The following is a 22,553-nucleotide window of genomic DNA, read 5'->3' as shown; positions in this document are numbered from 1 at the left end:
CTGGTGCAAGCTTTGGTTACCTATTTCACAGTCTTTCCCCAAATGGGATTTAATTGCATGTTCTCTCAGATTCTTGCAGAAAACATGGGACCATCAGCCACGTTTCCACAGCTGAGGGCTCTCTGATGTGCTAAAACTGCACGGAAGTTTCCTTTTGAGTGCCTAGAACTCTAAAGCCAGCAATAAAGCTTAACAAGTGTTACCTATTTGTGTTTAAATTGTACAGTTACAAGAAATTGTCTCAATCATGTCAAATCCACAGACTAAACTCAGTAAGACAGATTTTTCAATGGAAAGCTATTTCAAATACACACTTACATAAACCAGCTGGCCATTTTACACACCTGTGTGTTGTGCACCCCCACACCCAAATGCCTGTGGAAACAAAGGACACTCCATGACATGACCCTATTTCAGTGCTTTTCAGCCTGCTGCAGATACTGATGCAGTAACTAAGGACACTCTGTTAGGCATGGAAACAGTAATTCAGGATGAAGACATCAGTATCAATGCAACACTTGTACCCACTGTAACCTGCTGATCCTTGCAGCAGCCCTCCAGCACCCAGAGCAGCTCCAATTCCAGCTCCTCAGCTCTTGAAAGGCTGATGATTCCTTAAAGGCTGGGTTCTTCATGTCCCCAGGCAAAGTGTTCTAAAAACCTCGGAGTGTAAAGCAATGTCACCGAGGTTGCTGCGAGTTGTTGGCTTGTCACCGCCACTGCCACCCTCTAACAAAGACACAGCTGGACATGTGAAGCACAGTAATTGAACACTGCCTGACAGCCAGGCAGGGTGCTGTACAGAAAGGCAGGTGCCAACCTTTGGGCACCTTGATCTGTCATATTATTAAACAAAACCAAGCAGGCATCGCTCACAAAGCCACAAAGGCAAAACACCTGCACTGCGCGACAGCTCTGTGCTGGGCCCCTCTCCACAGGACACCTGCTCTTCATCTGTGAGACTGAGATACTTTTGGATACACTCTTACAAGCTTCTCTCTCCCTAATCCCACTGCGAGCTGACCCCTGCAGCGTTCTCTGGGGGTCTCACCATGTGCTCCTGGCCTGGCTCTGGCATGTCCCCATGGCACTGCCCTGTCCCCAGCTGCTCAGAAGCTACTGAGCTGTGACACTGCAGAGCTGTGAGAGAGGCTGTAGAAAGGTACAGTGGAAAATAAGGAGAGTCTCTGAAAATATTTCAGAGACTGCTGAAGTGGGGATTGTGAGCAGCTCGAGAGTTTGAGATGGAGAACACCAACTTGGAAAGGCATAAACTCTAGAAAGGGAAAACCCAGGAAGGCCAGCAAGGGAGAGGAGCTGCTGGCACATGGCTACAGGAGCTACAGGAGCCACCCATCACCTTCCTGACTGATGCCCGTGTGGTCGACAAGATTCCAGGTACTCTGCAAGAGGTGGTGAGCCCACTCAGCCTGTCTGCTTGAATCCTAGTTAGTTTTTGTGGGAGTTAGCCAGTCAATGACTGCTTTGCCCTTTAAATTTATGAATCTCTTTCTTGCACTATCGTTTATTCCCCAGGAATGCAGCAATGAAACTGCTGGCTAACGCCTAGTAAAGAGTAACAGCACAGCCACAGACACAAACACAAAAAATCAGGGTCTTTGCATATGCACTTACATGAAAGTGTAGCAGGATCAATGAGCAGATCCTGGAACATTTAGGCAGCTCTGAACCTGCTCAACTACAGGAACTTTCTCTTCTTAAGCAGAAAACCTTGTGTCTTTTTTTGCCAGAGGGTTCTGAGTGGTTGCTGCATGGTTCCAAGTGATGAAGTGCAATAATGCCTCCATTTGTTATTCCAGTGGTGAGGATAATGATAACAGTCTTTTGCATTTCAATGGGTCCATGCAGTTTTAAATTTCTACATCAATTAATGAACATAATTTCAAAACACTTCTATTTTAAAAGGCATACATGTAAGCTCTTCACTACCTCTTAATTCAACCACTCACTTAACAAGAAAAAAAGAAAAAGTACTAACAGTGCTATTTCAAGTCTATAAGTAACAGAACAGAATAATAAAACTCAGAACTCTGAGAGAACTTTATAAGCCGACACATAAACTTAAAAGAAGAGGAACCAAAATCTCGTAACTCTAGACTTTTTTTTCATAAAGACCCTAAACGTGCCTGTCTCTTCCTGCGCAGTCACTCATGCTGCCTGTTCACTCTGCACAACCCAGAAGTTAAAACAAGATCATGAAAACATGCAATTATCTGCAATCAGTAAAAACTTCTTTGAGCTTATGTGTACGTGAGTGGGAGTACATCTAGACTGATTTTCTGAATCGTCATTATGTATCCTGCTTTTGTAGTGTTTCCCTTCACCCTTTTCTCTCTCCTATTCATGCCTATATTAGTTATGAAAACGATATTCCAGTAGCCTGCTAAAAATGACCTTTCTACAGTGCTTTTGGAATTCTTCCAAGTACATGGCCCAAATGTGTTTAAAGTCCTTGGGGATGCTTTTGACTGTGCTTTCCTTAATTCTCTAAAATGCTTTTGATTTTTAGACAGATCCAGAATCTATCTATGCAGATCCTAATTATTTGGAAAATCCCCACAACCTTTCTGCAACCTTCACATGCAGGAACAAGAGAATGAAGGAGTCAGTTCCTGCTCCAACCTTCGGTCTCAGGGGAATAACCTGCTCTAGCACATGTACCTGTAGCTGCAAGTAAATGGTAAGAGAAAGCCACAAAAGACAATGCAAAATTAGAGTAAGGACTCGCTTCACTGTTCCAAGCAGTTGTTTGTTATGCCCAATATATCCTAAGAATTTGCATTAACAAAAGGAAAAGAAATTTTGTTTCACTGTTCTGTTCCAGAACATTTTGCATCATGTACAAAGATATCAAAATATTGAGACATCATTGAAAATAGGCAGACAATTGCAGAGAGCAGCTGTAGCTTGGAACTTCAACACATTCAGAAACTTCAAGTTTACATATTCAGTTCAGAAGTTTTGCAGCTGATCTTGGCACCCAAACATGGTACAAAATGTGAACGCAGTATTAACAACATTTCAGATATTTCTTTCTCAAAAAATTAATAATGCTGTCCCCCACCATTAAATCCCTCTCCTCATGCACCCTATTCTTGACTGCCACAGCCTATGCACAGGCACAGGGCACTGTTCATTGCTGCACTGCAAGGCTACAGCTCCAGGAGCACTGGGTGCAGATGTTTCCCAGCTGTGTTACCCCATGATTTTGAGTTCAAGCTCTGCATGGTGCAGACTGGGTTACAGCTCACATTGCTGCTCCATCCATTTATCTCTCATTGCTGTCCTCAGGGTCACCCAGAGTGACCGTGCTGGAATCACACTGGCAAAGTAACAAATGCAGCCTGAAACCCAGGAAAAGGCAAATATTTTGAAGTGCAACATGGGGTTCTTTTAGGGTTCATAGGAATTCTTTTCAGGTTAAATATTCAGATTTCTCAATCTTTAAACTGAACTTTGCACAAATGACCCCAGATTTGGACCAGTGGTCTCATACTACAGCCCACAAGATCTAAAGACAACGATTTCATGATCACCAGAAGAGTGGCCATCATCCTTTCTCCTGAAACACAGAAGAAGCATTAGGATGTTACAGTCTTCCTTAAAGCCTAGCATCAGCTCCTTGTGAGCAAGCACAAAGAAATTATAGACATAGATACAAAATTATCTTTACAACTGAAAGATTCGGACTGAAAATATTTCAAATTACGAGACTAATTATGAGAACTGAAGAATAAGAGTAATTTCTATTTAATTCAAGTCTTTTTTTCTCCCAAATTAAGTATTATTAATTATAATGGTATCAATTAATTTTACATCAATATAAAGTAATGAAAAAGGCATTAGTAAATCAGGCAATCTCAGTGAAACATCCATCCATGAAAGCTCCTCTGTTCTCCTCCCTCACCAGCCATCCCATTATGCCCAGTGCCTGTCTGAGGTTCCCACACCAGAGGACTCCTGCTGTGTGAGGAGCCCTGGGAACCTCCCCTGCAAAGCCATTCCTTTCTCCCTGTGCCCTCAAAGCATGCCCAGCTTTAAAGCAGAGCGCTGCCTCTCTGGCTGTCAGGAAGGAACGAGACCCACACTGGGATGTTCAAAGGCAGTATTTTCATCACACATCCCCTTGGAAAGCAATGATTAAAGAGGCAATAAAGGAACACCTCTCAACTGGAGAAGGTGGAAACCAGCACTTTGTTAGGAGGAGGAGGAGATGCTTGGAAACAGACTGCAAGAGGACAATAAAAGTTAAAGAGCATTAAACAGCAGCTCTGAGCCTAAAGGTAAAGCGGCTAAATACTGCAGAAATGAACCATAAAAATAGCACCATAAAAGTGCTACAGCCATGCATTACTGTGTCCTTACTTAGAGATATTTCAACCCTTCCATTACAGACCCTTATTTCAAAGAAAACAGAACGATTATGCAGCCAGCCTGGGAGCACGTGCAGCCATAAAGCAGCAGCAGACTCGGGAAGGCACAGCCCCTCTTTGTTTGCCTTGAACCAGGAATAAGCACACTAAAATCAAGCACACATCACTGGAAGTGTTCCAGGTCAGGTTAGTCAGGGCTTTGAGCAACTTGATCTAGTGGAAGGTGTCCCTGCCCATGATGATCCTTAAAGCTCCTTCCAACCCAAACCATTCTATGACTCTAAAAAAGTACAATTAGGAACTCTGCATAGGCATTTCGCAAACTCATAACTCCACTAGAAGCAACGAGCTGCTGAAATACAGCTAAACATAATTGTGTAAAAAATACAGCACCACAAAGCATACACAAAGATTTGGGTACAGTTGCCTGAAAGGGCCACATGAAAACATGTGCAAGCAGTCAAAGCTTCCTTTACGTCATAAAGAAAATAAACCAAATGTGATTAACAATCCCCAATCAATATTGAAACAAGAGATAGAGAAAGGATGTATTTACGAAATGTGATGTCTCCAGTCTGAATTTAGCCCAAACTGCTTAAGACACCAAAGGAACAAAGGGAAGGTTAAAATATTCTTAGCAGGGAAAAAAAAAACCAACCAACATGCAGACACGTGTTGTATTATTCAATGATTTCAGCACTTGGTACTGTTAGATAAAGAGGTATCTGGAATCTAAATTGTGATCTGAGTTTTGTAGGGCTGACACAAAGCATTCCCTTCAGACAGCTCAGGTGCCACTTTTTGTTTCATAATCAGTAACGTGACCACTTGCACATCATTTTCAGTTGAGCACAAAACCTACTGAAGACAACTGAGAGACGAAAACGCAAAGTTATGAAACCCTCTCTTGATAAAGAAGGTGCTGTCAGTGCTGGCTTTGCCTCCTGAGCACTCCACTATGGAGATTAATAAACAGATAACAAGATAAAAAAATTAGAGTAGTGCACTGTGAAGAGGCAGTATGAGAGGGGTCAGTATTTTGCAACAAGCTAAAGCTATGAAGTAAAGACTGAAGTAAAAAGTTCCCAAAAAGATGGTTTTGGTTTTTTTTGTGTGTGGCTATTGGTATGAATGTAGATGAAACACCCGTTTTAAAATGAAAAAATTACAGGCTAATTCTGAAAGTCTCAATGATTTTACAAGCATCAATTTCAGTCATCTTCTGAGTTAATATTCTTGTGATGAAACTTGTCATCAAGCCCTGTCAGGTGTGTAATTTCAGAAAAGAACTAAAATCGATCCTGAAGCAGCTCTGGAATAGACTTGGAACACAGCAATTCTGCCAGGACATTTTCTAATAGCTTAATACTTGCCTGTGACAAACCTGTCTTCTAAAAGGCTCCAATTAACTGTCGGGCATCCTGCAACCTCCAAAAATAACAGTATTCACAAAGTAACCTTTTGTCATCAACATGACACACCCACAGGTTTCATGGTAAGAAGAAAGAGTAGAATCAAATAATGGAATTCACAGTCACCTCTGGCTGGGAATAGGTACAAAATCAGACAGTAAAACCCCAGCCCCCTGCTGTGGCTCAGAGACACCAGCATTACGGCAAATGATCCTTTTGTGAATATCCAAGGAATTCCCTCCAGGTAAAGTTATTGGTAAATTGGGACAATCTTGAGCCTTCAGAAAGGACAGGTTTCAGGTATTGTTGTACCCAAGAACAATTCCATACAGAAAGAGGCAGACCAGGCACAGAGTTGGCCACTCTACACCAGAATTAAAAGGAAGTACTAATCCTGGGCAATGAACCACACAGCAAGAACCAGTCTGGGCTGAACAGGACCAACATTTCCATCTTGTGATTTTTAGCAATAAATAACAAATTCAGGATGTCCAAATTAAGTTCTATAAAATAGCAGAGCTTCTCACAGGAGCAGCAGTTCAGAGCTCAGCATCATGGGGTTTTTTTGTTTGATTTTGGATGGTTTCTTTTTTTGAGAAAGTTAGCTCCAAACCTTCAGTAAGCAAGAATCCCTTTCCTTTCCTTTTTTTGGCCATCTTGGCTTTGGATAACCTGCATTTGCTTTTCAGCACCCCACTTCTTCATGGCACCCACGTTCCCATTTTATCAGAGCAGGACAATGTAAGGGCAGCCCCTTGCGCACATCCCAGCCCAGCACAGACTGGCACAGGCTCCCTGCCCTTTCCCGTCTCATTTGCTCCCCATGGAGCTGTACCCAACTGCTGAGTAACAACAGCCTTGGTGTTGTGAGCTCCAACCCAGCCCCTTCCAGAGCTCCAAACCAGACGACCAGTCTTTAATCAAATGTTGGAGGGCCTGGGCTGAGGCTGCATGGGGGCGTAACTACCCCGTATGTGGCTACTCGGGGTGTAATCCAGCAGAGCGGCATTACAGTCCCAGGAGGCTGCAAACCAAATGTAACATCCCAGAAGCTGTGGCAACCAAGCAGCTGAAACCCTGGCAGGAGCCAGTGCTCCCAGCAGCCCAGCTCCTCCACCTGCTCACTGTGTTTATCACTATCTGGGCAAGCAACACCACCCTGCTATTCCAAGCACTTTATTCAGCACCACAATGGCTAATTTTAAATTCTGAGAGATCAGCTCTGCCAACTCTGCTATTTAAAGTGCAAGTTAAATATGTTTGACATTCCATACCCCAAATGACAACAAACCAGAATATTTAGACCAGCAGCATGTCAGGCATTTATTTATTTATTTCTCTGTCAGGCCTAAGTGCTGCACCTTTTCATTTATATGCTGCTGTTTGCCCCACAGGCATCAAGCTGTTAACACGTACAGAAGAGATTAAAATGAACTTGCATGCTGGATGAGGTATAAATTAAAATTATAGTACTGTCAGTCTTGAATCTCGGATTGTTTCTCAAAGTCTCCCAAAATGCATAATGTCAAGTGAGCCTCTGTTTGTTGCTTCAGGAAAGGCAAAATGTATAATTTTTCAGCAGCACAGTCAATATGAATTCTAAGTAAGTTGTCCCTGAGCCTGTGATATAAATGTGCTGTACTAATCGCATGAGCTGTGTATGCAAGGAAGGTCCAAGTGAATAAAAGGCTTTGAAACAGGATGTGAGCAGAGCTATTCACTGTCCACCTCCCAGTGCAAAGCAGATTGGGGCTGTTGGGTGTTCTAATGCCACTCGCTCCCCATGCTGTGTCAGAAAAACCCCCCCTGTCGCACAGGACACCAGACCCCATCTCCCAACAAGACAAGGGTTTCCTCTGTGCACTTTGGAGGACCATCAATGGCATCCCCCAGGGTGCCCGTCCATGCCACCCACCTGGTCTCGAGCGGGACGTTGCTGTTGAGCACCCAGCTGTCCTGGAGCTGCACGGACTCGGGGGTGGTGGCCAGGTCATTGGGCGCCGGAGCGGGTGCGTGGATCTGGTTCCGGCGATTGGTGAGCGAGTTCCTGTTGAGGGAGTTGGCAGAGGAATGATGATGGGACAGGGAATGGTTGTGAGGAGGAGGGAGAGGTGGCCTCAGCGTTGACTGGCTGTGATGATTTGAAGGGCCTAAAACAGAAAAGAAAAACAAATCACAGCTGTGTGTGATGACACTGCTCTCCTCTGCGTTTTCAAGGGGCCACTGCCTCTTGGACCTGTGGGCATCAAACTGTGGGCATCAAACTGTGGGCAAATCCGATCAGTGATTATTTGAGATCAGCAACATAAAACAGTGCTTCCAGCCTGCACAGCTGGCATGTTGACAAAGACTATATTTAAATTTAAAAATACTTCCTTATGGATTCTCCCTGGAGAAAGTCTCCTCAGTGGGGCGGGCAGCCAGGACAGAAGCCTAGCTTGACCATTCCCTACAGCTACTGACAGGAACTTCCCCCCCCGTTTCTGTCAGGGGCTTTGAGCAGATGAACCTTAATGGATTAAAAATAGCTTTTGAGAATATGGTCTTTAGGCCCCTATGAAACTTAATCAGAGAAATCAATCTTCTTTCATTCACTGGTATTTTACCAATCAGCTTCAAATGAACAGGATTTGTGCCCACACAAGAAGATTAAACTCCAAATATGAAAAGAGAGCAACAAGGCAGTGATGGTATCTTTCATGTTATTCCATGTGGTCAGGATTTGGCCTGTATTTTTCTATTTAGTAATGCGACAAACACACAGCAAGATCTGGAAATTATGCAACTCTTTCAGTCTCTTTCACTGAAAAATGATTTTTTTTGTGATAAAGAAGGAAAAAAACTTTTCTCATTCTTTGAGTACTGACATGTTTGCATCGATAATGAAAAATATTTTTTTCTAATCAGTAAGGCAAATGGATTAAAATAACAGCACATGAAAAGAAAATCTGATAAGAAGGTGTCATTCTAACATTGTCACTTTTCTAAACCAATGCAGACTGGTAAATAAGTTCACGTGAAATTCCACACATGGCAATAATTTATGTCTAATAAAAACAGCAGAAGAATAAAGAAAACAAACACAATTATGAACTGCAAGCTTTAGACATTGTATCAAGTTGCAGTTTTCTAGTGAACATTAATCACTAATACTAGAGAAATCATAATTCTAATGATGCATGTTTGTTTTTAGAAACTGAAGAAAATTCTGTACTTAATGAATCAAATACTAAAAGAAAACATCACAAAACATCATTTGCAGCAAGATTGATCTTTGTCATATGAAAAAAAAGTCTAGAAAAGCTGCTGAACTGAGTAATTACTGTAACTTAATTAAGACCAATATTTATAAAAAACCCAAAATAAACAAAAGATCCAAGAGACAAAATAACACCCCAAACCCAAACCCCAACCCCAGAGCCCAAACCCCCGAATACCAAGAGGGTATTTCACTGGTATGGAACCCTGAGCTGTAGCAGCACTTAGGGACATGGGTTAGTGGTGACCTCCCAGTGCTGGCTTAGGGGTCAGACTTGAGGATCTTGGGAGGCTTTTCCAACCTAACTGATTCTGTGCAACACCCCCAGGGGCAGCTCTCTCCTGGCACTGCTCTGCAGACTGCCTGCCCCAGGGAAAAGCAGTGAAAGCACCTCTTCCTAACAGCAATACAACCAGGGAACAGAACGAGAACAGCGTTTTTGGAGAGAGGCCATTCATTTTCTTCAGCGTTTCTGTGGGCTTGGGGAAGCGCAGGCTGGTGAAGAACAGACAGACAGGTTTACTGGGACTTACACAGGGCAAGTACAACTTGTCCTCTGACAAGAAACTTTAAGAAATGAATTATAATAAATTCTGCATCCTCCACATGTTGCCTTAAATCTACACAGCAGATTTTTTATCTTTCTTGAATGTCTGTTGCCCAAATGTGCATCCTGTGGGAATGTCAACTGCTTTGAATACAAAGTCACCTTTCATGAACACCTCCTAAATTTTAAGGCCATCATATGTGCAGCTCCCCTTACTATCCTTGCTTATGTCTTATCTAAGCATAAAAAATACTGTTTAGCCAATGAAGTTTTATGTTTAAAACCCCCATCTGGACCACCAAGAACATCACATCTCTAATCTATACTAGATCCCGTGCCATGCTACAATAGCATGCAGAGCAAGACACAGCAGGAAAAAAATGTGTTTGGACAATCTCCACATACACAGAAGTTTAAGGGGAATTACTCTCCTAGTCTGTGTTCTCACTTTAGACAAAGCATGCTTGGATTTCAATAAGTGAATATTTATGAGTGATAAAATACAAATATGTGCCCTTGTGTTAATAGTTACTTCAAAAGATTCATGTGCTTCATGTTTTCTCAACTTACTTTAGATGCAGCTTTTCCTTCTCAAGGATAAGTATGAAAAAGTCATACCCACATAAACAAAACAGTTTTGCTCTGAGAGCCACGGTAGCACCAGTTAAATAAAGACTCTGAATCTTGTCACCACAATATCATGGAGGCTGTTCTTAAAAGTGAGCCAAGTCCGCATCAATAAGAATGAACAGCATTTCTTTAAGATGAAGGAAGCAAGAGCTGAAATCAAATTACCACAAATTATTTAATCTGCCTCAAGACTCTGTTCCCACACTGTAAATATAAGACACTGTGCAAAATAAGCCACGCATGGGTAACTGAGCACACACTGCAGCCGCAAAAACTCTGAAACCTGCTGCAAGACAAATGTAGCATTTAATATAGAAAAATAAACAAATACCAATATTAACTTCATATAGATATTATATAGCTTATATTAAAACATATAAAAGCTTATATATATAAAGTACTAACTAGGGAGCATGCACACACCTGTGTCTATGTGAGAGAGATAAAAGCATAATACGCTGCTTCTTCATAAACCTGTTCAAATGAATCAAAAGCAGGAGCCGAACACTATTGAACTTGCCAGGGATATAAAATTGGATTCACATCTGAACATCTGAGCACTTCTTTATGAGCATCTTTGCCTAAATTAAAACTTCACCAGCAGTACCTGCAAATCTGCTGAGCTCTGAAGTTCGGAGGAGTAAATCACTTGTCCTGTAATAAAGGATCCGAAGGGATTGGCCTGAAGGATCCTACGGCATGACACGCTCTGAGGCCCCTCGGAAATTGCTTTTTATTTGGAAGCTTAAACACAATGAGTGTCTTGATAGAGTACATCTGGCTTTTTACATCGGGAAATAGATTTTATTTTTGATATAGCAGTAGCCAGTATTGGTTTGGGGGAGAATACGGAGGAAATGATGCCTTTTCTCAATTATTAGCTGAATTAGTCATTTCACCAGGATGCACTATAAAAGTTCAAACATTTAGGATTCAAGGAAAAGTCTTTTAAAACCATAATGACAATCAGAGACCTGGAAATCTGAAATACTGGTACTCTCCACACTTTGGCTTTTTAATTTTTTAAATTTCTCATTTAAATTCACAAACATACAATATATCTAATTCCAATCAATTTTAGTACACATTGATTGTCCTGAGCATTTTCAAAAAATCACAGCCTGGTGTCCACATAATCAACCTGATTCTTCAAGAGATCTTACTGCAGTCAAGAATATCAGCAGCACTCATTTCAAATTAGAAGCTGAGTGAGGGGAAACTGTGTTGTAATTAAGTAATCTGAGAATAAAAAGTCTGCTCTATGTAGCTTTGAAGCAATCATAAGCTATCCAATTGACTTATTTGGGTTTAATCAGAACCAAAATAATAAAAAAAGAAAAAAAAATATTTTGCTCAGTTCATTCTTCTATCTGGTGAAACATTTAAACAAACCAGGCTAGCACAGAGGTAACACTCAGCTGAAACGAGATGGAAAATAGCGCTTTTCTCCTTGAAAACAAACAAAAACCCCATCAAAACCCTAAACCTGAGTGGCTACTATGATCTTCCCTTCCCTTGCATGCAAAGAAAGAGCAAAGGATGTGCAGCCCAAAGCCCAGCCCCTGGCTGTGCCCTGCTGAGCACAGGGCAGGTGAAGGCAGGGCTACCATGGGAAGCAGGGTGCACATCCTTCAGGAGCCTGTGCATCGTAACAGTCCTATTGTGGCACAGCCTGGCAGCCCCAGGGATCAGAGAGAGCCCCTGGATCTCCCAGCATTACAGGCACATCAGCAATGGCCAAGTGCTCCTGAGCACACGCTTCCAAACATCACTGCTCGGCCTTTTTTACAGTTCGAATGTTGACTAAAATACAAAGTGAAACTTCAGATCTGCTTTAACATGGTCAAATTGTTTTTCATAGTTCTTCCCAGGCTTTAGTACACTCACTTAACACCTGCACTAAATCCAAGGAACACAATGATCCGAGGAGAACAAGTTAATCTCCCACTTCAGAGATGAAATACAAAGCAGAAAAGGCAGCATCCCTAATCTAAGCAAAGCAATCGCTTCCCTGCATCCCAGTTCTTTGTCAATACTACCTCAAAAAAGTAATGGAGATTGTATCTTAGTTGTGCTGAATTATCCTCCATGACATTATTAAACGCTAAAGAGACATAAACACCTGCTCATCATTCTTTTTCACAAAAGAACTAGAAGAAAAAACCCAAACATGTATTATTTTTCTGAAATGAACAAGGACACAACTATTTCCTCATGCTTTAAACAATACAAATGCTGAACAAGAAAATCCCCCAAAACTGAAGCTGATGCATTGAAAGAAAATAATTAAAAAGCCCACAGACAACCCTTGTCAGCCAGCATTAGAAACCTAGTCTGCAGCACTCCTGGTTCTTTATTCAAATACCTCTGCCACACTGTTTTCTCAAGGAAACCACATCATCTGCCATCACAATGAGTAACGGGTGTTTCACAGAACCACAGGGCCACCTTCCAAGCTAAATTCATCTTCAAAGGCAGCTCACATTACTCTGAGTCAGGGAGAACAGAGAGCCCAGGAATGCCGAAGTGCCACAGGAGCTGCTGTCTCCGGCACCAGCCTCCAGCCTGGCACTGCAGCCCTCAGTGAGCGTGGGGTGGGACCAGGGCTCCTGCCCAGCAACACAGACTGGGCTTTGTGCTGGGTTTGCTTCAGTTCTCCTGTTTGTTTGCTTAATTCTCTACATTATTTTGTGCAAGGCTGTAGCTAAATAGCATCTCAATGTTCTGAAAATGTTTTCAGCACATTCAGTAAAGAAGAAAGGTATCTCACTCCTAACCATGGAGGCTATTACCTCTCTCTCTTGTTTTAAACCCAAGACATTTGCCAGGTGTTCCTTTTTTTGTCTGCCTGTTTTTTACACTCTTTGAAGCACGAATAGGTTGAATGACTGGCTGTCATCCCAGACTGTACATTTCAAACTGAAAATTCAGTAAATGTGTGATACGAAATGGTAAGTCACTTATCAGAGTCTGACAGTGCATTGCAGCCATGCCCCCAGCACAATATTACAGTAGAAAACTAAATGTTGCTGTGGCAAAAAAATAAACAAACAAAACCTCCAAACCAAACAAAAAAAACCAAAAAATGCCCCGAAAAACAACAACAAAAAAACAAACCAAGGAAAAAATACCCCACTGCTTATCCACAATATCCAGTGTGCAGTCATACAAGCAAAGGCAAAGTTGGACCCTTCATCAGAAGTCAAACCTAGGGGATTACAGTCATATAACCACTTCTCTCAAGTGAGGGTCACCTGCAAAAAGCTTAAAACTCACTGCCCTACAAAATATTATTATCTCAGACACCATGTACTAATTATATTTGCTGAAATACATCACTTAAATATTCATTATCGCACTGCATGAGGTGCACAGGCTGCATAAAATAATGTCTGGTCAATGGAAAATCACATCACTTCAATAATAATGCTTTATGCAGCCTCAGTGTCCTGTGGTACTTTTATATATGTATATATGTGTATGTTATACATATATGAAAAGGTAGGCACACTATTTCAAATTTTGCTTATCCTAAAAATGAGTCACAGAGAAGCTGGAGTTTCCTTCCTTCTAATTGAAAAACAATCATCTCACATATTTTTTTCAATCAATCTTTTAATTTAGTTTCCCAATAAAACATATCTCAGAGAGTTTAAGGATGTCTTTATCTTCTGCAGCTCAGGGACATGACTATTGTTTGAAGAAGGTACTGATGTAAGAAGAACTAAAAAGAAAAGCAGGCATATATATTTCTAAGCAAAGAATTTCATTATTACTGTCATTGCTACCATGGAACATTTTAGTGCAGAAAGGTAAACATTCTCTAGACTTGTTCTGCAGAATGGGAAAGAGCTGGACCCTGTCTAAAGACTCAGACAAATTCTTGCCTAAGCTCACACAATTTGAAGCACTGGGAATCCCACCAAAGTGAAAATGAAGACAGATTTTTCTGAACAACAGACAGAAATTTCTCAACAGAAATATTTAGGCCAGCAGTGGAACCTGGTGACATTTTCCTGATAGGATTATGGCCTGAAAACTGCTGCTTCTCTGTGGGGGAGCCTGATAATTTTCATGGTGACATAAGAATAACTGTGCCATAATTTCCGATTCATTGTGAGTCTGGAGTCATCCCTGAAAGCTGTTACAGCAGCACTTAGGATCTTGCATCACCGAACGAGCTGAACACATTTGGGTTCCAAGGGGCAAAAGAAATGCCAGTCATGGGTGGTTTAATGCAATGCACCACCTTGATCATTTCAGAAGCATCACAGAATGTTACATGTCGTCCAAAACACTTTTTTGTTAAACCCAACCTCCTAAAAATTTATACCAGAAGTCTCTCAAAATAAATTACTAAAGTAATTGTGTCAGAGAGAGAAGATCTAATAGGAAACTGAGATTTTTAATAAATCAGCCTTCCAGGTGCTGCCGATCTTTAAGAGAAGGAATGGTCTATCAGCAGAGTAATGATTTTGAATCTTCCTGTTGTTTGAAGACTCTGTAAGGTCAAGCTGCACCACTGAGAAGTTTGGCAGCTGAACTACTAATGAAACTAAATATATTGAACAAGGCTTTCAGCATCATGTAATTTCTCTGTTTCTGAGGCAGTATTATCATGTCTTTCCAGCAGCACTAACTTTTTTTCAACTTCTGAATTTTTTTCTTATTCCATCTTATACTACTGGCCTTAGGACAACTCACCATAATGCACAGTGCACACCAATCTAGATTTTTTTCAGTTCAACAGCAGGATCAACAAAAATAGAATATTTTTCTTGTCTAAAAGGAAAAAAAAGTTCTATCTTAATACAATGTTCCTCAATGGGTTTTCAGGGTTTGAGCATTTTTTTTTTCCAGAAATACTTACAATATAACCCCTTTGGCCCCCAAAAAGCATGAAAATAATAATTTTAAAAAGTTTTACTTCTAGGCTTAACCAAGTGATAATCAAATGATGGAAATAAACACTGATATATAAGCATAGTTAACATGAAGGCTCACTGACATATACCAGTAAATACAAGGTTCCTGGAGGAGCTACCTGGTAGAATTCAATTTCATAGCTCCTGGGAGCCACTTATTTACTACCTGGACCATCTGTTTCCCAACATGCAGAACAGGTAAAAATAATTTGTGTAGAATTTATGGAAAAAGTAAGAGGAATGTTGCATAATTCTAGAGTAAAGAAAAGCCAATGCAATGTATATGTTGCACTGGATCAGGCTTTTCGATGGGTTATTTCTCTTTTTAAAAGCACGCAAGATACAAGCAAGTACAAGACAGAAACAAGGATTTGTCTGCCTCCAGGGTACTGCAAGCTGCAATACTACATGACTGGCATTTCTTTCACAGTGAGATTTCGTTTGAATTCTTTATTGGTTGTTACTGGACTAAAAAAAGAAAGTCACAAAGCTCTCAGATAAGAAGTCCTGTTGAAGTTTCCTGACTTTTCAAGGTACCAGAGATGTTACCTTCAGCAACTACAAGTAAAAAGTTCTGTTACTCAGATGAAACCATGGGTTAATGAATAAAATACAGATTATCATAAAGTGGTGTATGAAAGCCCTCACACAGCTTCACTCAGCACATTAACCCAGCAAATCTTTTACAATTCTTTAAATAGAGAGGTTTTTTTGCGTGAAGGGCAAAAAAAAAAAGGACAATGAACGACTAAAAACCAACTGTAACCCCTCAGTCACACACGGTAAAACAGAAAAAACAATACAAGAAGATTTCAGCTGTGAGAATGATGGGCCTCTCTCACTGGGAACTTCTCAAAGTACAATGCCTGATGTGACTCTCTGCAGGGGCTGATCCCAGTTCCCACCACCCACAGCCTCAGTGCCAGCCCTCCTTGGCCCGGGGTGTGGCAGAGCTCAGGGACAGACAAGCCCCAGGGGATGCTGCCAGGCACTGCCCAGGGATGAAGGACTCAGTGTAGGGCAGAGGGAGCTGCAGCTGAGCCGAGCTCAGCGTGGGGAAGGTCAGTGCTGGTTTGGGAACCAGTCCCACACCAAGCTGCTGGGAGTGCTGCCTCAGGAGCAGCTCCATCCCCATGGCCAAACAGCCCTGCCTGCAGCTGGCTCTCAGTCTGCTTGGAGACCAGAAAATTAACTGAGCAACACCAGCGTGATGAGGCACCCACGGAGCTTGTGCTGCCAGCGATCCTCTCAACAGCACTACAGCAAATACTTCACTACTACTGCATTTACCATGGAAAAATTTACTGCAAGCTAGAAACTCACTCTGCAGCACAGCAGAAAGGAAACAGCCCACTGAAAACTTTGCTCAAGATCAAGTGTTGTCTTCTCTAAACAGCATTACTAACATCTTGCAGAGACTTAATCCTTACCGAGACGTTAAACCTCCATGCAATTCTCTCTTACGTGAGCTTGAAGAGAGTCTCAGAACAAGGCTATGGATCTTTTCCATTTTTAAAAAAAATTAAATAAACCTGTCTAATCATTTACAATTAGTGAAATAGGAAGCACCATCACTACTCATCTCCTGGGATGGTGCTGTTTGCCTACCTGACACCCTCTGCCCAGTTCCCACAGCCTGTCTCCCACAGCACCATCACAGTGCAGCCGTGCTCTCGGCTGCCACTTGAAATATGCACTGCTCTTTCCCTTGCCAGCATGGGGAAGGCAATCGAATTCCCAGCCTGAAGAGCGTGTGTAATCATCCTGGCAGATACCAAACACTGAAGTGTTCCCACATTACCAGAACAAACAGAAGGCAGGGAACTGTAATGCCTTTCAGCAATGCTGCTTGCTCCCAGTGTCAAGGGGAGAGTGAACAGCACAGCCCTACCCATCACCTCCACTGAATACATTTCTGAAAGCACAGCCTCACCCCAGCTACTCACACCAACACCAGCTTTAAAGGCCTGTTTTGTCTCAAGGCCATGGCTTTATTTTTCTGAGCCCAGCAACGCAAAGTAAAAGTACTCCAGTAAAAAGCCACAGAAATATGCTATTAATCAAGAAATGAGAGAACATATACCATTTCCTGCTCAAGGTATAAGAACAGCTATCATAATTGCATTATATACTGTTTCTTCCTTCAGAATGTCTGAGGCTGCCACAGAACTAAGTGGTGTTTAATACCATGAAAAGTGGAAAAAACACCTCTCAAGTGCCATGCTGTATTGATAACAATGACAGTGGCAATATTAAAGAAGAATTTAAAAATGGGAAAAGAGGATGACCACAATATTTTATCTAACTAAAGTCATAGGAATCTAGAGAGTAGTTAAATATCAAGATTGCAGTTTGGGTGAAAAACTCACCCTGCAAAAATTGCTAGCAGCTTTTTTAATGATGTGAAGCAATCAAAACCTGTGCCTGAAATCTCTGCTTTACTTTAAGTGTGGACTGCTGGAATCCCTTGGACAGAAAAGGTTCAGGTAAAGCCATAATGCAATAGATATATTTGAACAAACCCACAGACCAAGGAACAAAAGTTTTTGATACTAAAGATGCCTTGTGAACTCATGGCAGAGGAGAAAAGATGAGCATTCTGAAATCAGTCAGACAGTTTGACTTCTTCGAGACGGGGGGCAAGGAAAGAGTCAGCAGAAGAGAAGAGAAAAAGACACTAAATAAACCTGTCCTAAGAGCTCTTGCAGAAGCTTCTTCCACAGAGAAATGAAGCTTTTGACAATCATGTGTGTTATATGTATAATCCCCATGCAGGTCAGCAAGGAATTATCAGTAGATGGGATTAGAAGCCCTTTGACACCCTGGTCTATACATAGAATGTTTAGACAGTGTGGGGCAGTAATTTTGGATTATAGTTCATCTGATACACCTGGATCAAGAGTCTTCCCTTGCACAGGCTTTGAAGCAGTGCCATGGAGCAGTCGTTTTATCCTCCTCTCATGAGCCCACTAGAAGAACGAGCCCATTTGCATTAATTTGTCAACACTTCTAATACTGCAGATATTAAATCACAATTCTCTATATGAAAAATCTAATTAAGATTATTTTAATTTGATCTCACAACTAGGATACAGAATGACAGCACACACTCTTCCTATTTCTAAATTAATATGCAAGAAAGATCTGTGTTAAGTCTTCTATAGAGACATGCTGAGTATATCAAGACTTTTCTTCATGGACCTTCTGTGAACCACATTTTCAGAGGAACATTTAGGAACAGATGTGTTGTCAAGCTTAAGAAATTCCAAAGCAAAGAGAATCTTTTTCTCCTAAACATGTGTAGTGTTTAAAGTGAAAGTTATTTTTGTTATATTGTTACCAGCAAATTACAAATATCTATAGTTTTAGGTAGTGGGATACTTACTAGGTGTCCATACTTATCATGGAATGAACAAACACCAAATTACTTTTAAAAATAAAGTTATCTGACTAAATTATTGCTGTTGGCTAGTGGTAACTCTCCACACCAACAGTTACCGTACAAATTAAAAAAAAAAAAAAATTAAGATATCCATTCATTTTTAGTAATTTTCTTGCATCTGTTATGTGTGAAAGATTTTAATTTACACTCATTTATCAACTCAGACAACTTCACTAATGGAGGAATTTATTCTGATAACAAAAATCAAACTCCACTTTCAGAAGGTTATCAGAAGGTGGGTACATGCACATGGCACCTGGACCAGGAATAAGTATCATTTTTTAACACAACTCTTAAAAATAAGGGTTTTCTTATACATAGCTCTAAAGGAATATGAATGCCCACACAGAAAAGATTTTATTTCAAATGAATGTATCTGAAAGAAATATTCACAAACATGGGAAGGCAGAGGAGACTGCCTTTAACTGGGCAGTTAAACATGGTATAGAATGGGATCTTAAACCAAATAATGTTGTACTGTGGCAACGTCGTCTGTGGCGTTTTTATCTCTCAAAAGTGTTTGCAGTCAATGTCACATACATGGAAATGATCAATACCAATAACCACAAAGCAACAACAGCGGGAACACTTAGTGTTCTCTACAGTATCTGCTGTGTGTTCTTTCAATGCATTTCACAAACAAAGCCCAATAAGGTAAAGATGTTACCAGAATTTTATGTGACAAACTGAAACACAGAGCAGAGAACTCATATGGAATTGTGTGACCAAACCCTGGTCCACTGGTTTCACCCTGGACTTTTTCTTCTTACACGTGTCCATCTGACACGTTTCTCCAGTCACAACAAACTAAAACACGTGAAAATTGATTCCAGTGGGTGCTGACAAAGTGTCCCAGTTTAACTACTGTTTCAAACAGGTTTGGTTTGTTTGTTTGTTTAAAGCAGAATATTTCAATAACACCTCTCAGAAAGCAAATCCAAATGAGGCAATTTCTACACCGGATGAAGATCTAGAAATGCAGTTTTGTTCTGCCAGATCTCTTACAGCTGTTAAAAAACAACAAACAACCCTCAAAAAAACCTCACACAGATGATCAAAGGCTTTTCCAATTGATACATAACCCAAGTCCTGCCCATTGGGGAGGTTTAGACTTTTAAGCTAACATCCAATTAGTATATTTTAACGGAAATGCAAGAGCAAAAACCAGCCCCCATGCCCATACAGGGCATGCAAGCCAGTCATCCTTAAAGCTTGAAGACTGATCTATGCATATTTTCTGCATCATAAAGTAGTCTGGAATAAAATCCAAACTGCACATCAGTGTAGGATGCTGATAGACATCTTGATCTGGTTTCACTATTTCAATTTAGTTGCATATTGTTCGATACTGCTCAGGGAAACATGACAAGCTGTGCCACGAAGGGAAGGGAGCAGAACCAACTCTGTTGCTGTACATTATGTTTTTATTAACGGAGACTCTACAAAACTCTAAATTTATGAAATACTCAAGAAAAATTATTAAATTATTCATCAGTGATAAGACAATTAAGAAGCAAACTAAGGAGCAAGTGGAAGCTTGGTCCTGAGGGAGAACAGCTGGTCTTCTCATTAAAAGTATGTTTTGGCAGCAAAACACCCTCGGAACAGAGGGAACCTGCTGCTAAAGCAGCCTCAGAGTCAAATTTAGGAGCAAGTGACAAAGACAGGCTGATGTGAAGAGCAAGGTGGTGTACTCTGGGTAGCAGTGTGTGGCTGGTGTGAGCTGCACACCCCCTGCTCCTGGCAAAGAGGTGATGTGACTTTATTGTACTTTGGAGACACAACATGACATGAAAGCTGCCTCAGCCTCTGGCAACTTTGCGCTGATGCACCAGACTACAAAGAAATTAGCTTAAGACTCTAGGAAAGATGTTAGTTGTACCAAATAAGACAACAGTTGAGCACAGAGCCCAGTGGTGAGAATGGTGTCCAGGTCACTGAGTCACCCCATGCTGCTGCCTCACATCCCTTGTTTATCAAACAGCAAAGCTGCAGACCCCAAAGGGGCACTGGGTCTGTACATACTGGGAGGTTTCCCAAGCAGCAGCAGGTCCTGTGGATGTGCTGAACATGAGCACTGCCCATCTGCACAGTGGGTAACAACCACCTGTGGGCAGGAAGGGATATTCCACCTCTGAGGCTGTGATGGTGCAGGTGCTAAAAAAGGAACTGTATCATGTTAGAGACATAGAAAGTCTTTCAGAGGTGGAGAAGAGAAGGAAAGGGAATAAGAAAGGGAAGAGAGAGACACCACTTTGATGCAATGTTTCTTTTGAAGTTGAACCAGAACATGCAAAGAAAGTAGACCCTGCTCCAACGGGCTGGTGCAGGGCCAGAGCTCTGAGGGGGTCTGAAAAACTCTTCATGAAATATCATTGCTCCTTTCTTTCTCATCCCTCTCTGTCTGCTACCTACTTTTTTTAGGATTATGGGGTTATTTAAGCCTGTGTTTTTTCTCATACTCTCCTTTTGTTGTTTTTAATGCTTCCCCTCTCCTGCCATTAGTAGTTCAGGAGATTTGCCCCTCGGCTCCTCACCTCTTACAATCCATCCTCCAAGATAACCCACCTGGTCTAACAGAAAACAACCACTGATAAACAAGCTCTCACCCACAGCAACACAAAGGACCTCTTATGATTCCATTCCTGAAATACATAATTAGTGACAAGTATGATATGTGTTCTTTAAAGATAGTATCCTTAAAACATGTCTACAGCAAAAAACCCCAAACATTTCTGTAGCATCTGCTGAAATATGAAATCCCCACTCACTGGCATGCCTTGTTCTAGATGTTTGAGAAATTTTTTCAAGTAACATCAAGGTCCATAAATGTTTTGTGACACAGAAACACAAAATCAGATGCTCCATCTTAATTTTGGACAAACTTACTTCCTAGTTAGTTAAAAAATTGGTAAGAATTTTCCTCCCTTAATGCCATCCTCTTTCCCATATTTCCCCATGTGTGTGAAGTATCTTTACATCAAAAAGACAAAATAGGTTGTTTCTTAATCAAATAATTCTGCTTAAAATTGTTACTCCAATTCTTGCACTGATTCAAACATCTTGCATAACTGGCAGGAATTCTGACATCCCTGTACAATACCAAATTACTCTCAGCCTCCTTCAAAACCTGATTCATCACATAAAATATAACAATTCCCACTCCAATCTTTCTGTACCTATTTGTTCACTTAGGTTAGCTGGCAAAATAAGCATGTTAGCCTTTTCCCTGCTCCAGATATGTCATACCAAAATGGGTTTTACATAAAAAGAAATGGCATGCTACTATCTTTGTAAGATTTTTAGAGCCTTGGTTATAAATACTTCAGATGATGCTCAGACAGAAACTCAAGTGATGCAGATTTCAGCTCTTCACATGAACAGTAGGGAGAGTTACAGATTCATTTTGATTTGGTCCTATACTAATTTAATTCAGATGGTCAAAAAAAGGGGAGCATAGCTAAAATAGAATTTCTGAAGTGACAGAATTTATACCTATCACATTAAAATTTATTAGGCACACAGAGGTATCTGGACATTCACAGGTACTGGGTATACAGTTCTACACAGGACAACACTCTGATGTACGAAAATAGGAACAAATGATGAGCAGGTGAAGCAAATAATCCTGCATGGGGCTCTTGGTGGAGCCAGACTGAGCTTTTGGGGCAGGTACAGCCCTGCCCCAGGACAGCATTGGCCCTGCCAGCCCAGAGCCAGCACAGGGAGGGAAGAGGAGTTAGTAGGAATGTGGCAAGGGGGAGAGGAGCGGGGTGGCCAAAGCACTGCAGGATCTCCTGGCTGCACCTTCCTCAGGTGAGAGGGAGCTACAAAGGGACACAACCATGAGGGCAGATCAGGAGAGCTGGAAAGAAGGAAATAAAAAGGTGCAGAGCTCCAAGACAGTTGCATTCTCTTTAGGCAAGATTTAGGGGAAATTAAAA

At 41.2% G+C, this 22,553-nt stretch overlaps 1 protein-coding gene across 5 annotated transcripts in view; it reads right to left on the bottom strand.

The window, feature by feature from the left end:
- The window catches only part of TENM2 (teneurin transmembrane protein 2), a 742,100-nt gene that overhangs the window by 169,378 nt on the left and 550,169 nt on the right, over positions 1-22,553 (bottom strand). For all 5 annotated transcript variants that reach the window (XM_032124698.1, XM_032124699.1, XM_032124697.1 and 2 more), the window contains one exon: positions 7,722-7,956. In XM_032124698.1, coding sequence (XP_031980589.1) covers positions 7,722-7,956 — 235 coding nt within the window. The remainder of the gene's footprint in view (positions 1-7,721; positions 7,957-22,553) is intronic.

The sequence above is a fragment of the Corvus moneduloides genome, chromosome 15 (genome assembly GCF_009650955.1).
Source record: "Corvus moneduloides isolate bCorMon1 chromosome 15, bCorMon1.pri, whole genome shotgun sequence".
NCBI classification, from domain to species: Eukaryota; Metazoa; Chordata; class Aves; order Passeriformes; family Corvidae; genus Corvus; species Corvus moneduloides.
The sequence above is the reverse complement of the archived record's forward strand: the minus strand, read 5'-3'. Positions and strand labels throughout refer to the sequence as shown.